Source organism: Podarcis liolepis (genome assembly GCF_965112155.1).
Source record: "Podarcis liolepis genome assembly, chromosome: 15".
NCBI classification, from domain to species: domain Eukaryota; kingdom Metazoa; phylum Chordata; class Lepidosauria; order Squamata; family Lacertidae; genus Podarcis; species Podarcis liolepis.
Window position 1 is genome coordinate 14601109 of NC_139566.1, and position 16091 is coordinate 14617199.

The 16091-nt window shown below is 45.9% G+C and overlaps 2 protein-coding genes across 2 annotated transcripts; one reads left to right on the plus strand and one right to left on the minus strand.

Annotated features, from left to right (window-relative positions):
- The first annotated feature begins 6396 nt into the window (after window positions 1-6396).
- On the plus strand, window positions 6397-10530 carry LOC310694606 (C-reactive protein-like). Its single transcript, XM_083477851.1, has 2 exons — window positions 6397-6612; window positions 9426-10530. Exons 1-2 carry the CDS (start codon window positions 6549-6551, stop codon window positions 10106-10108), a joined length of 747 nt encoding a protein of 248 aa, XP_083333977.1. The 5' UTR covers window positions 6397-6548; the 3' UTR covers window positions 10109-10530.
- Window positions 10531-11560: 1030 nt separating this feature from the next.
- Window positions 11561-15504, minus strand: LOC310694608 (mucosal pentraxin-like). Its single transcript, XM_083477853.1, has 2 exons — window positions 15187-15504; window positions 11561-13102 (listed from the first exon to the last, which is right to left on the minus strand). The coding sequence occupies exons 1-2, from the start codon at window positions 15248-15250 to the stop codon at window positions 12486-12488; spliced, it is 681 nt and encodes a 226-aa protein (XP_083333979.1). The 5' UTR covers window positions 15251-15504; the 3' UTR covers window positions 11561-12485.
- Window positions 15505-16091: the final 587 nt, after the last annotated feature.

The following is a 16091-nucleotide window of genomic DNA, read 5'->3' on the forward strand; positions in this document are numbered from 1 at the left end:
TACAGCTAGACTAACTCCCCCAAATCTAAAAACTACCACTGAGACCTGAGTTGCATGAAAGGTAAGCCTGATGGGAGATATAATTTCAGTTTGATTCGAACACAAATCTTTCCAATTTGCAATTTGTGAACCAGTATGCAAACAGAAACAGAGCTCTCCTTCAAGATTTACACTTCTCCATCAATTTCAAAGTTGCAAATCCTCACAGCCAAAAATTGTGTGCCATAAATGTGTCTGTTGAGTGAAAATAATGTACAAACTTGTGCTATGTTGGGAGAAACTTCTTACAAAAACACACGTGTTAATTGCTGATGCACAGTGGCGTAGCGTGGGTTGTCAGCACCCGGGGCAAGGCAAGTAACTTGTGCCCCCTAACCCGTGGATTTGCGCCCCCTAACCCGTGGATTTGTGCCCCCTAACCCTAACCCCCAGATGTTGCGCCCGGTGCGGCCGGCCCCCCCTGCACCCCCCACGCTAAGCCACTGCTGATGCAGAAATGGAGTGAAGGTAACCTAAAATGGGGGGAAAGGAGGAGAGAACCTATACAGTGGTACCTCAGGTTAAGAACTTAATTCGTTCCGGAGGTCCATTCTTAACCTGAAACTGTTCTTAACCTGAGGTACCACTTTAGCTAATGGGGCCTCCCGCTGCCACAACACTGCCAGTGCATGATTTCTGTTCTCATCCTGAGGTAAAGTTCTTAACTCGAGGTACTATTTCTGGGTTAGCGAAGTCTGTAACCTGAAGCATCTGTAACCTGAAGCGTCTGCACCTGAGGTACCACTTGTCAGTTTTGGCTGACTCCAATTTAGCAGCTCACTACTGCCATCCTCTGGTCAAAGGAGGGGAGTGCAAAGAGAGAAATTCCCTTAGCAGAAAGTGCTCAGAAGGGATCTTGTCTGTCCTCTGCATGAGAATTTCTCACTTGCCTGAACAAGAAGACGATTCTGCTGCTTTCTAAGATAGGCAGTGACCATTCCTGGGATCCTTTGAGGGAGCAGCCATGGCAGTTACAGTGGTAGTAGTGGTGGTGGTGGCAGTAGTAGTAGTAGTAGTAATAATAATAATAATAATAATAATAATAATAATAATAATAATAATAATTAATAATTTATTTGCCACTCTGGGCAGCTTTCAACATATATAAAAACATAATAAAACATTAAACATTAAAAAGCCTTCAGGCTGCCTTCAGATGTCTTCTAAAGGTTATAGAGTTACTTATCTCCTTGACAGTAATGTGCCCACCTTCAGTTTCTGCAGCTTGTTGGCTTATATTAGGGATGTATGTTCTGTATTATTTTACAAATACTACTACAGCTACAAGTTTGTCATGGCCTTTGGCTAGAAAAATAAACTTATGAACTATGAATAGGAAAAGCTCCAGCAGCCAGCAGGAGGCCAGCTGAGCCAGGAGAGATTAGGGGGGGGAGACCCCTCCGCCCAACCCTACACACACACACACACACACACACACACACACACACACACACAATCTAGCACAAAGGGGGTCCTTGGCCACTTGGTAGCGTCAGTCTAATATGGACAGGCAGCCTAACTTTCTGTGATGTGTGTACGAGACAACATATGGGACTACAATTGTGTTGGCTGCTACTGGTTAAATTTTCCCTCAGACAAGATGATTGTGTCAGCTGGTTGACCCCAAAAAACCTTAGAGGTGAATGTCCTCTTCGTTTGGGTCACAGAAAGCAAACAAGGTCATGGCGTTCAATATATCACAAATCGTTCCAATGTGTGTTGTCAGCAGCAGCACTGAGATGTCTTTGGGCCAAGTTTGGGGCTTCTTAGTGTAGAGAAAAGGCAAACAAAAGACAGCACAGAACAATGGAAACACGTAGAAGTTTATAAAATTATGCCTAGCATGGAGAAAGCGGGCCGTATGCCCTTGTCTCCACGATCAGAGGTAGTGTGCGTCTTGTGGGAACTGGACTCTAGTTCCCATTTGTAGCGTACGCAGAAGACAGTCCTGAGTCATTTGACCCTTGAATCATAGAATTGCAGAGTTGGGAGGGACCCCCAGAGGCCATCTAGTCCATCCCTCTGCAATGCAGGAATCTCAAATGAAGCATCCATGACAGATGGCCATTCAGCCTCTGCTTAGAAACCTCCAAGGAAGGAGAGTCCAGCACCTCTCGAAGGGAGACCGTTCCACTGTCAAACAGCTCTTACTGTCAGAAAGTTATTCCTGATACAGGGCATAGCTTGCCAGAGGGTCCATGGCCCCGTATGCAGATTTCTATGGGAGGGCGCAAAGCAGGTGCCTCCATGCCAGTGCCTCCAGCGTGGCATGGGGCACCTCCTTTGTGCCTGCTGAGTACTGCATCAGCTGCCGGGCTCCCCCTGCGTGGGTAGGCAGGGAGCACAGTGTGTGGTTGTTGTGCTCTTCTCACGCCACCCTCCCCGGATCCGAGCCTTGCAAGGCCACTCGGGGAGAGGGCAGTGTGGGGATGTGGCAAGCACCTGCCCTTTGATCCCAGACTTGTGCGTCCAAAGGCAAGCAGAGCGATACAGTTGGCACCAGCTTGGCTGTGGGAGTTGCCGAAAGGAGGTGTAGAAGGTGCCTCCAACCATCTTAGGGACTCCAGATTTGTGTAGGATTTGCTCCTTAGCCTTTTCTTCTCCTGATTGTGGAGATAGTAGCGATTTTAGGATCAGTTTTCCTTCTCCTTCCACCTTTCCAGGTTGCTGAGCCCCATCTGCCCCTCGCTTTCCGAGCACAATTCAAAATGTTGGTGCTGACCTTTAAAGCCCTAAATGGCCCAGTATACATGAAGGAGCGTCTCCAGCCCTTTTGTTCAGCTGGGGGGTGATGATTTATCTTCGAGGGCCTTCTAGCGATTCCATCACTGCAAAAAGTGAGGTTATAAGGAACCAGGAAGAGGGCCTTCTTGGTGGTGGCGCCCACCCTGTGGAACGCCTCCCCATTAGATGTCAAGGAAATAAACAACTATGTATCTGACTTAGAAGACATCTGAAGGCAGCGCTGCATAGGGAAGTTTTTAAATGTTTGATGTTTTATTATTTTTTTATATACAGTGGTACCTCAGGTTAAGTACTTAATTCGTTCCGGAGGTCCGTTCTTAACCTGAAACCGTTCTTAACCTGAAGCACCATTTTAGCTAATGGGGCCTCCCGTTGCCACTGCGCCGCCGGAGCACGATTTCTGTTCTCATCCTGAAGCAAAGTTCTTAACCTGAAGCAAGCACTATTTCTGGGTTAGCGGAGTCTGTAACCTGGTGTATGTAACCTGAAGTGTATGTAACCTGAGGTACCACTGTATGTTGGAAGCTGCCCAGAGAGGCATAAAATAATAATAATAATAATAATAATAATAATAATAATAATAATAACAACAACAACAACAACAACAACAACAACACTTCTACAGCAAATGCAGAAACCACCTTCTTGACCGTTGGACCCACTATATGCCTCGTCCGCTCAATCAGCTAGAGCCTGTCTTCACATGCATGGCAAGTCCCTAACTCACACATTGTCTCCCTTCACCTGGTTTAGCTGGCCAGTCTAGGCCGTTTCACGGGGTGTAGCCACTGTCGCATGCTGACAGCTTCTAGGAGCCACAAGTGAGAGATGAGTGCAGGGTGGAAAATTCCTGTGCACCTTAATTTTATTTATTGAACAAAATTGATATGCCACTTAAACAAAGGACTTCTAAGTGGCTTACAAAAGATTCTTCTTTCATGAAGGCAAGCCAACAAACTCAAAGGTCCCACTATTATAAGCCCTGCAATTCTGCCGCTTCTAAAGGTGAGCCTTCTTCAGCTAATAGCTTGGCACCCGTGAGATTCGTCATTTTCCTGGCCTTTGGGACGCTTGCGTTGTCCCTGGCAGGGAACGTTCTGTCATCTCAGCCCCGCACAGGTCACTCTGATCTCGGCTTGACCCTCACAGATAACAGGCAAGGGTTGAACCCCTCCCAATGGAAGCTGCGAAGTCTCCTCATTGCTCCACAACCACAAGACAAAACATCAGCAAAATGTAATTACTCAAAATTGTAAAGAAAATAAAAGAAATGTCAAGTTGCTGCTGACAGCTTTTAAAATCAGCAGCTCCTTCCAATCTCTTAAACAGGCTGCCCCACTGCAAATGCCTCTTTCTTTCTTTCTTTCTTTCTTTCTTTCTTTCTTTCTTTCTTTCTCTCCTTCCTTTTTTGGGTGTGTTTTGTTGTGGCAATGGAGAGCTCTCTGTAATACGTAAATGTGTGTGTTGGCAGGATGGGTGACAAGGCCCTCGCAGTGATCCAGACCCTCCAAGTGTCCCTATTTTCCAGGGATAGTCCTGGATTTACAAAAGCCACCCCGGTTTCTGATTTCATCCCGGAATGTCCCGCTTTTCCTTAGGATGAAGCCTTAGTTTAGGGGGGATTCATTTGCCCGCTTGCCCAGGACCGAGGAGAGGACAAGGAAGCAACTTCCTCTTCAGAGAAAAGAGTTTATTGAGATCTGCGCAGAGGCTGCCAGTGGAATCACTTCCAAAGACTGGCCGCAATACATGGCATTTGGCAGGCATTCTTATACTGAAGGTACACCTTTCCCTTCACCAATCACCAATCGCCAACCAAGCATTTTACCTTAAGGGGATAATCACGTTAAGCAAGTTCCTCACCTATTTCTTTGTCTTATTTGGTAAGCCTTTTCCTTGTGCTTACGTGGCTTCTCCTATTATCTACTTGACCAGTGTCACAAGCCAAACCTGTTTAAGCAATCTATATTGGAATATAAAGCCAAAGCTGCTCAGGCAATCTATATTGCAATCTATATTGTGACAGGGCTAAACCCTCCCTTCCTTCAAGGACAGCCCTCTTTTCATTGGTGAAATGTTGAGGGTATGGAGCTATTCGACCCCCGAGCCAGGGAGATAAGTAACTATGCGCCCTTTAGAAGAAACATGAAGGCAGCCCTGCATGGGGAAGTTTTTAAAATATTTAATGATTTATTATGTTTTTGGATATGTTGGAAGCTGCCCAGGGTGGCTGGGGCAGCCCAGTCAGTTGGGTGGGGTGTTAGTATTATTATTATTATTATTATTATTATTATTATTATTATTATTATTATTATTATTATTTTATAGGACACCCCTAGTTTCATCACAGAAATGTTGGAGGGTATGTGATCCGATCTAGGGTTGCCAGACATATCCGGAATGCTGCAGCCTGAAGCAAAATGTATGACAGTGGCAGTGTCGTTTTTGCCATTCCCCCAATTTTTCTTTGTGATATTGCCAAAAAAGCTCAACAACTTTGGGAAGAAGAAGAAGAAGAGCTGTTCCGTCTGGCCTTTGGTTTGGACTCAGTCTGATCCTTATGTTTCCCTCCCCTTATGGTCTTGATTTATTGGCTACTTTTAAAATGAGGTTGCTTTTTAAATTGCATTTTAACCTGTATTTTAAATTGTTTTGTTTTTGTTTTGTTTTTTCCCCCTATTATGTTTTCACCATGATTTTATTGGTGTTAGCCGCCCCGAGCCTGGCTCTGGCCGGGGTAATAAATAAAATTTTTTATTATTATTATTATTATTATTATTATTATTATTATTATTATTAGTTCAACAACTTTTGTGTCCGGATATTCACTTTTTGAAATATGGCAACCCTAGGGATCCTTTGTGTGAAAATCAGACTGTGACCAATCATGATCCATAAAATGTGGGGGTCTATGCGTTCCTTGGCTAGCAAAATGATCTGGAGAGGTTCTTGGCACTCAGGGTTTGAAAGAGGCAGGTTCAGAAGAATGGCAGACGCAACTGATAGGCTACATGGAACTTGCTGAAATGACTGGCAGAATTCGAGACCTGGGAGAAGAGACGGTGGAAGAGGATTGGAAAAAATTCAAGACTATTTACAAAAACACTACAAATTGTATGAATGTTAGGAGAATGCACGTTTGAAAGTAACAGGGCAGCAGTAATCTGGCTCTATGATATATGAAATTAAGTTGATAAAGATATTTAAAGATTTTAGAATCTGGGACATAACATTTGAGAAAAGTTAAGAATTTGAAATAAGGTAATAAATTGCTGTCCATAACTATCGAACTGAGAACGCAGAGAAGGGAGATGCGAGGAAGTCTTAAGATCATGAAAATACGATCGTTTAACAAACTGTATTTTATATCTATTTTTCTTCTACTCTTTGTTTATCTTTCTTAATCTTATTTTCACTTTTCTGTGGTGATGGTATTTTATATGTTTGGTGGTTTGTTTGTTGTTTAAAGAAAATTGCAATAAATATCTTATAAAAAAAAAAATATGAAAGAGGCAGGTTCATTCTGGAAGGAATGGAAATTTAACCAACAGGCAGATAAGACCAGGGGAGGCGAATGGAAAGCATTTGTTGATTTTTAATCTCTGTCCTGAGAGTGGAGGTGCCCGCCCCTTCCAGCCCAGGGATAAGATCCAGAGAGGACTTCACAGCCAGGGCTTGGTTTCCTCCAGGACAGGCTGAGCAGATCCAGGCAGGTCCAGGATTCATTTCAACCACCTGCCAAGTTTATTCTGCAGACAGACGGCATGGGGTTCCTTCATATCTTCCTCCTCATCCTGGCCGGAGTATTGGGGTCTCTTGCCCAGGAAGGTGGGTGCTCTGATCAGATGCAACGAGTTATGTGGGTGTTGCTGTGTGCATGGACTGACTGGCCGCATTGTGAGGGCAGACATGGAGGTATCCCTGTTTCTGGTTGGGTTTGCATTAGAGCCAAAGGGAAGGGCTGTAGCTGAGTGGGTAGAGGAACTGCTTTGCATGAAGTCCCAGGTTCTAATCCCGGCATCTCCAGGTGGCTCTGGGAAGGACCCCTCTGTCTGAAACCTCTAAACAGCCGCTGCCAGTCAGTGTGGACAATACTGTTCCTAAACATAGCCCTGTTTATGGATGGTTTTAATATTTGATGCTGTACTGTTTGTAACACTTGATTGGGAGCCGCCCAGAGTGGCTGGGGAAACTCAGCCAGATGGGCGGGGTATATATAAATTATTATTATTATTATTATTATTATTATTATTATTATTATTATTAGCCCTTTATTAAGAACAATGAGGACTGGAAGCTTACTTTATATTTAGGGAAAGGAGCACACGTTCTTTGTGTACAGCAGTTTCCCAGGCTCAATTCCTAGCATCTCCAGGTACGACTGGGAAGGTCGCTTGCATGAAAGATTCCTGCATTGCAGGGGTTGGACTAGATGACCCTTAGGGTCCCTTCCTACTCTACAGTTCTATGACTCTGTAACACTACAGCGCTCCTGTCAGGAGACAGTACAGTGATACCTCGGGTTAAGGACTTAATTCGTTCCAGAGCTCCGTTCTTAACCTGAAACGGTTCTTAACCTGAGACACCACTTTAGCTAATGGGGCCTCCTGCTGACGTTGCGCCGCTGGAGCGCGATTTCCATTCTTATCCTGGGGCGAAGTTCTTAACCTGAAGCAACCACTTCCTGGTTAGCGGAGTTTGTAACCCGAAGCGTCTGTAACCCGAGGTACCACTGTACTGAGCTTATCAGCTTCCTATGTGTGAAACGTGGAAAGGCAGGAATGGTGTCAAATACAACTCTCAAATGTCAGATCGACAGAAAAAAAACAACAACCCCAAATTCTCAAATTGCATGTCAGAATTTCCATTCCCTCCCACTCTGGGGCTTAAACAACAGAGTCTCGTTGGCCAGTAATGCCTGATTACTTGCAGAGTCTGTGTGGCTGAACACACAACCCAGAATTAAGCACTGCGGAGCCCTGTTGATTTGAACAAGAGACATAACCACAGGCTTAAATACAGGAATAAAAGGGATCAACGAAATGCAAAAAGCTGCCTCGGAGCAGATCAGTCTGTTCCCCCAGCCAACCCAATATTGTCTCCACTCTGGGACTTATGCTTGTGCAGCACACCGTGCGCTTAAAGCTGAGCTGTGCCCTGTCCCCCTTGCCCCCGCCATATTTTAAAGCGAATAGGATGGAATCTTGGGACGTGGGTGGCGCTGTGGGTTAAACCACAGAGCCTAGGACTTGCAGATCAGAAGGTTGGCAGTTCGAATCCCCGCAACAGGGTGAGCTCCCGTTGCTCGGTCCCTGCTCCTGCCAACCTAGCAGTTCGAAAGCACCTCAAAGTGCAAGTAGATAAATAGGTACCACTCCAGCGGGAAGGTAAACGGCGTTTCCGTGTGCTGCTCTGGTTCGCCAGAAGCGGCTTAGTCATGCTGGCCACGTGACCCGGAAGCTGTACGCCGGCTCCCTCGGCCAATAAAGCGAGATGAGCGCCGCAACCCCAGAGTCGGTCACGACTGGACCTAATGGTCAGGGGTCCCTTTACCTTTAGGATGGAATCTGCTATAATCACACATGCATGCGCTATCTGAATCGGCCGCCAGGCGGCGCATGAACACCAAAGAACTGTTGCAGGTCCGTCTTATGGCACGGAGCTGTCATCTAGAAAAAGGGAGAAGAGAATAGTTGGCAAATAGTGGGGGGCGGAGGGGGGCTTGAGTGATTGAGGTGAGGGGATGGGGCAAGTGGAAGAATTGCAAGCATGTTTTGCCCCCTCCCCCAGTAAACCCGAAGAAGCGCTAATCAGTCTTTCAGATGACTGTAAGAGCATCTTCCTCAAAGACTAAGGGGGATCCATTAGGAACAAGATGCGGCCTTCCATGCTTATATTTCTGGCACTTAGTACTCTTCCCAGGCCATGTGCCACAGCAACCCTGCTTCACATCCTCCTTCCTCCTTGAGTGCTTTTGCCTGTCTGGGATTGGACATAATAATAATAATAATAATAATAATAATAATAATAATAATAATAATAATTTATTTATCTCCCACCCATCTGGCTGAGTTTCCCCAGCCACTCTGGGTGGCACCCAACAGAATACAGTGGTACCTCGGGCTACAGACACTTCAGGTTACAGACGCTTCAGGTTACAGACTCCGCTAACCCAGAAATAGTACCTCGGGTTAAGAACTTTGCTTCAGGATGGGAACAGAAATCGTGCTCCGGTGGTGTGGCAGCAGCGGGAGGCCCCATTAGCTAAAGTGGTGCTTCAGGTTAAGAACAGTTTCAGGTTAAGAACAGACCTCTGGAACGAATTTAGTTCTTAACCTGAGGTACCACATCAAACATTAAAAACTTCCCTAACAGCCTTCAGATGTCTTCTAAAAGTCAGATAGTTGTTTATTTCCTTGACATCTGATCGGAGGGCATTCCACAGGGCGGGTGCCACAACCGAGAAGGCCCTCTGCCTGGTTCCCTGTAACCTCACTTCTCGCAGTGAGGGAAGCGCCAGAAGGCCCTCAGCGCTGGACCTCAGTGTCTGGGTTGAATGTTGGGGGTGGAGACGCTCCTTCAGGTATAGATGACTCTTGGGGGATTCCCTTTGCAACTCTACACTTCTTATGGTTCCGCAGATCTCCAGAGGAAGGTCTTCCTTTTCCCGCAGCCAACCAACACAGCTCACGTGGTCGTGAAAGCCAGGCTGGAGCAGCCTTTGAGCAGCTTCACGGTTTGCATGAGGCTCTACACGGACCTCGCTCGGGCCCAGACCCTGTTCTCTTATGCCACCGAGGCCGAGCCCAACGACATCGTCGTCGACCGACTGAGCCACTCCCAGTACAGGCTGTACATTGGGGGTGATGCGGTAAAGCTGAACATCGCAGAGAGGGCGGCCCCACTGCCGGCGTGGGAGCACATCTGCCTGGCTTGGGACTCCGCCAGCGGGGTGGTGCAGTTTTGGCTGGATGGCAACCCTCTGCCCCGGAAGGCGGTGAAGCCAGGCTATGCCATTGCCCCCCAGGCCTCCATCATCCTGGGGCAAGACCAGGATGCCATGGGGAGCGGCTTCGACTTGATGCAGTCCTTTGTAGGCGAGCTCACCGACGTCTACATGTGGGAACGGGTTTTGAGCCCCCAGGAAATGTGTCGCATGGGGGACAAGCGCATCCCAGCCAACTCCGTGATCAACTGGGGGTCCTTGTCTTACAAGATCAAGGGCAACGTCTTTCTCAAGCACACCCTCTTGCCGGTTAGCAGAGCGGCTTGCGGGTGCCCTTTGCAAGCCTTGCCCTGCTGCTGGAAGAGGGTGGCTCTCTGAGAGTCTCTTGCTGGCTCAGCAAGGAACTGCTCTGTTGAGCTCAGCACTTTCCAGCCTATTAAGATTTCTGTGTGATTTGTGGGGGGCGGGGTGGCCCTCTGTATTTTGCTCATCTACAACTCCCAACAACAATGGGAGCTCTAGTTTCTGCAGCCTCTGGGTGGTCCAAAGGTTCCCCTCCCCCACCTGCCCTATGCTAATCTTCTTCCGATGAAGGAGGATGGATCTGTCAGTTTGGGTTACTCTCCATTTTTTTACAGTCTTCCGTTCTCTACATTTCTGCTTCGGTTTGCAATTGCAATTTTTTTCTTAGCACTTGTGAAAGTTCGTCAGCATCTGAGGGTGAATATGGGTGCTTTGTACGCAATTTTGTCTGATATACACACTTCTGCAAAATGGTTTCCCGAAAGTAATGCCTTCTTGCAAGTTACTGTAACTTTCTGTGTATAAGACTAGGTTTTTTTAATTAAAAAATTATGTTCAGAATTGTGGGTCATCTTATACATGGATACAATCCGTTTTTCTCAATTTGGAGTCCCCCAAACTAGGGGGAATCATATACATGGGGGCGTGTTATACATGGAAAAATACTGCATTTTCATGAATGCATGCAGGCATCAGCTGAGCATATGTATTTTTGCACACATTACTTTGCTAGAAGTTCAACTTTCTTGTCTTGTCATGCCTTGTGTTGTCATGACATGGCATGACCTGTTGTGAAATAATCAGGCCTGTCATGAGACCAGCACATGATATTATGCAATTGTCTGAAAGTAACTTGTTTTGTTTTGTTTTTTGTTTGTTTCGAAGCACATTCTGTAAGTAAAGCCTTTGAAACATATTTTGAGACTGGAAATTTTTTATTTCAAGAAGAGTCTGGTTTTATTCATCCATTTTGCTTCCAAATGTGCACCATTCATAACCACAATACACGAGACCATTGACAGAGGATCCCATAAATTTCCAGATTTCTGGAGAAATATCATCTCCCTCCCAGAGGTTATTCCCTTCCTTGCCTTATTTTCGAGAATGTGGGGTGGAGAACAGGGTTAAAACTGCCATTCTGCCATGAAGCTCACCATGTGACCTCAGGCCAACCACTCAGAGCCTGGCCTACCTCACAGAGTTGTTGTGGGGGATGGCCATATTCGGAGACCAAAGAAAAAGTGCGCCTCACACCTGCCCTGTTGCCTGTCTACAGAGCTGAGGGTACCTTCAAGAAAAACAATGGCGCATTGGCAGCTGTAATTTCTTTGTGGGAATGTTCAGGGAGGTGGGAGAGGATATATTGTTTATCAATATCCTTCCTAACTCGTGCTAGCAAGTTCCTTTACTTAGCAGAATTTATATTCCCCTTTAAACACACAGCAGATTGCTGGTTGCAGGCTTGTTTAAGCTTCTCAATATTAGGTTCCTGGTAAGTCCCCTTAAAAGAATAAGCACACCACAATCTTGTGTAAAGTATGTCAAAGAAGTTTACTCACCATCAGTTCACAGTTGGATCCCTGAAGGCAGACTTAGTTACAAAGTATATACATGTGGATCTACTCCATCTTGGGGGGGGGGAGTAATCCCAGTGACTGCAGACTGGCAGTCCCTGCAGCTCACAAGATGAAAGCAAGATGGAGAAGAGAGGCGAAGAAGAGAGTGTGCTGCATGCCTTGCCCTTGTGTTACCTGGGCAGGTAAGGTCACGCCCACCTCTAGTCACATGCAAAAGGAAGTATGTCCCAGTCAGGAGGAAACAGGAAGTTTTCAACTAATTGGACCAAACATTCCCTCGCATGTCCACTCTAGGAAAACAAGGAATGTTGTACTTGACTGCTACTTATGTATCACATCTCACATTCTTTCCCCTACATCTTATTTATGAGGCGCCCAGCATGCTCAGGAGAAGTCCAGGGGCTGCGAAATCTCCACAATCTCCACAAAAGTGGTAATACAAGAGGTGCGAACCTCTTGTCAATTCTTTCTCCAGAAAAGATTGCATCTGATTTTTATTACCTTTTTCTGTTTCAGTCAAGTTTCTTTTAGAAACACCCCCAGCTGCCAATTGTTATGCAATCTTTCCCAGGAAAAGACCTCCCCAAAATCTCCTTCCACACCCTTCTTGTCCCAGGAGGATACTTCAGATGGAGTTTGAAATTTAGTTTGGTTTGTATTACCCTAACTGCACTTCACAGAACAATTCAGGAACCAAGAAGCAGGTATCATTTGAAATTCACATTTCATTGAATTTTGCAACACCCCCCCCCAAAAAAAAATAATTCTGCAGCAAGCTTCAGAGATCGACACAGGAATCACTAAGTAAAGAAAAGTCACACAGAGAGAGAGACCTTTTTTTAGACCAGTATTTTGGATTTCAGGTAACCCCTGCCTCAGTAGGCCACGGGGTTAACAATAACATAACCCTTGATTTCATAATCGACTGTTTTCCAGTCAAACACGTAGTCGCCAGGAACGTCTTGGTTGAGGAAAGCGAGCTCCAGTTCCGGGTTGGTGAGGACCCGGTCCCACATTCTCACATCCTGGAGCTCCCCCACAAAGCAATCGTTTATGTCAAAGCCACCCCCCATCGTGTCTTGCTCTTGACCGAGCACGATCGACGGCTCCCCACTTATGGAGTACCCTTTCCTCAGGCCCTTGCGGGGCATGCGCTTTGAATTCACCCACAACTCTGCTAAACCAGTGGCAGAATCCCAAGTCGCGCACAAGATCTCCCTGCCGAGCGATTTTTTTCCCGGATCCGTGAAGGTCACCGCTTCATTCCCTACTGCAAATCCGTACACGTTGTTTTTTTCTTTGAGGAGGATGATCTCGTTGAAACTTCCCCGGGTGGCATAAGAGAAGAAGGTGTGTGGGCGGTTGAGGTCTGTGAAATGGGCCAGGCAGAGGGTGAAGCTGGTCAAGGGCCGCTTTGGGGCGGCCTTCAGAACCACGTGGGCAGAGTTTGATGCCTGTGGAAAAACGAGCTGCTTCCCAGCGAGGCCCGAACCTGAGGTGAGAGGAGGAGAATGAAGGGTGCCACATGTTAAATATAATTGTTTAATTGCACACTGAAATGGAGAATGCCTGTATGTATGTATGTATGTTGCTAAGGGTTTCATGTTGAAAAATTCCTTTGAAGCATACAGTCGTATCTCGGAGGTCGAACAGAATTCTGTTCCGGAACTCCGTTCGACTTCCAAAATGTTCGAAAACCAAAGTCCAGCTTCTGATTGGAAGTTGCAGAAGCCCCGTCAAACGTTCAGCTTCCAAAATAATGTTAAAAAACCAGAACACTCACTTCCGGTTCTCGATCATGCGGGAGCTGAAATGTTCGACTCCCAAGCCATTCGGGAGCTGAGGTACAACTGTACTGAAGCTCTCTCTGAGCGCTAACTTGTTGATAATTAACGTGTGTGTGTGTGTGTGTGTGTGTGTGTGTGTGTGTAAATTTTTATAATATGCAGAGTAGCTTACAGCTAGGAAGCTAAATAACTATTCTGAGTGATTGAAAACTTCTTTGTAAAGACAGTGCCGAGACTCTTTATATTCAAAAAGAACTTTCCTGTCATAAACATATAGCTGAGAAGGATATATTTACAATCTAGCCCCTGCACATGTTTATCCTTATTAACATTTAGGGATCTTCCTCTGTCTGTTTTACTTCAGATAGATCACACCAGCACACACACTGCCCACAGCATTATCCTGAGTAGCGTCTCTCAGAGAGAGAGAGAGAAATAGAAAAACAGTTAAAAATGACAGTTACAGGCATAACAGTCACAACAGAATAGAATGCCTCTCTCATGTGACTCACAGTCAGCCAATCACATGAAAACCTCTGCCAGATTAAAAAAGCCCATATTAAAAAGACACAGTAACCTAACATAAGTAAACATTCCCATTTTAGGAAATTAAACCATTATCCTTCACATGAGTGTTTAACCTTAGATTAAAGTGTTCAATTGCAAATTTGCCATTTCGAAAGGAAGCCGCCTTTGCCTTTTGATCCCTGGTACAGTGAAAGAAGGATGTGATAAGAGGTCTTCCCTGGAGCTGCCTGGCCTTAGGCTAGTTGCAGGCTATGGGAGAGGCAAAGCACTGATCATAATTAAGTTATATATTTAAGAAGAAGAACCTATGCTTGGATATACATGTGCCTTATACAACTTTCTAGAATGTGTTGTTGATAGTTTTGTGCCTGTTTTTGGAGAAGTTCTGCTTAGTAAAGCTTTGAATCTTAATTATGAGCCTGGGCAGTTTTTATTCCGAAAGGAGCCAGCTTTTATGCATCCAATTGCTTCATGCTGTGCAATATTAATATCTGCAATAGTCCCAAACAGAGAAAGAGAGAAAATGTCACAACTTTCTTGTCAAAACTTTCTGCCTTCCTTCGCATCAAAGGCAGCATGAGATACTCGCCTCTCTCTGCATCTCACCTGTTCTTGAGGCTGCCTTCCCTAAGAGTCCCCCCAAAACTTGCCGCCGCCACCACCAGCCGTGCCTCCTTTGCAGAAGTCTTCATCTCCTTTCCTTGTCTTCATCTCGGTGAGGAAGGTAGCTCCAAGCAGGGGCAGAGAAAGGGGGGTGCAGTGGGTGCAGCCCCCCCCCACCGGTGTCACCACTGAGGGGGGGGTGACAAAATGCCAGGCAGCACTCACCGTGGGGCCTGGGAGAGACACAGTGGCTTGGGTTTGCCCTAATGGTCCCCCTGCTGCCTCCCCCCTCCAGCTGAACAGCTGAGTGGGAGAGGAGGCAGGCAGACTCCAGAGGCCTGCCCCCCCCCAGATGCGCCCCCAGGCGCCTGAGCAGCTTCCTTCGCCCCTGGCCCCAAGACAGTTGAAGCAACAGAATTTTGCAGTGGAAGCATCAACTGCCACTGATTTCTTCCTTTTTTTAAAAAAAAACCTTCCTCTTCTAGATTCAACCCACCCCTTTAAATAAACAAAGAATGAAGATTTTGTGTCAGAAATCTAAAATCATTAAAAAGTGGGGGGGGGGGGGCTTTTGTATGTGCAAGACACTGCTACAGAAGTCACCCATCCACTTCTACACACACACACACAAAACAATGCCGTTGAGGTTGTCACCCACCTTGCTGGCCAAAAGACCCCAAGACCCTCATGAGGACAAGAAGGGAGAGGAAGGCCTTCTCCATCTTGCCTGACTGCAGAACGAAGAGAGGCGAGAAGGTGTCAAGATAGCAGGCTCTTCAAGAGATCAGTTCTCAACTGAGAGCTTCAAACTCTGTCCCAAATATGTGTTTGAAGGGAAATGTTTTGGGAAACGCTCTTGGGGAAAGATTACCTCAGAACTGGCAACCAGCGTTTCCTTGCTTTCAATTTTTCACAAAGGAGTCCAAAGGGGGAAGTTTTTCACAAAGGAGTTCAAAAGCAAGAACATTTTCAGAAAGGCATTGATTTCAAACTTGAGACAACATGGTTTATGTTTCTTATTTATGCCAGCAAGTCAGCTTCCTGAATAAAACCTTTGATGACGCATGAATCGCTACAGAGAGAATTTAGGTGTGTTATATATACCATGATGTATACTTGTAATTGCTCTATGCAAACGAGGAGACCGTACTCCTTTTCACTTGGTTTTTGTTTGCGGTGAAAGAGCAGATGAAATGTGTTTCTTGAAAATCAACAAAATACACTTTAAAAGAAAGGTGTGGTTGATTTAACACCTGGGTCTCCTTTTCTTGGGGGGGGGGGGAGGATGGGACGACAACCCTGCAGGCCCAGTTTTACAGTCTTTAGATTACTGTCCAAATATTTGTGAACAGATGGCAGGTGGTTTATGGTAGAGGTGTGTGGCCATTCTGTGCTGGGGCCAAATAAGATGAGTTGAGTTGTTGTTTCCCTTCCCCGAATCAAACTACAAGGGCAATGAAATGCCCCCAGTTTAATCAGCACCCCCACCCCCCACCATCACAGCCTCATGTTTCTAGAGACGGGTAAATCTGCCAGTGTATTGATTTCTCATATTTTCTCCTT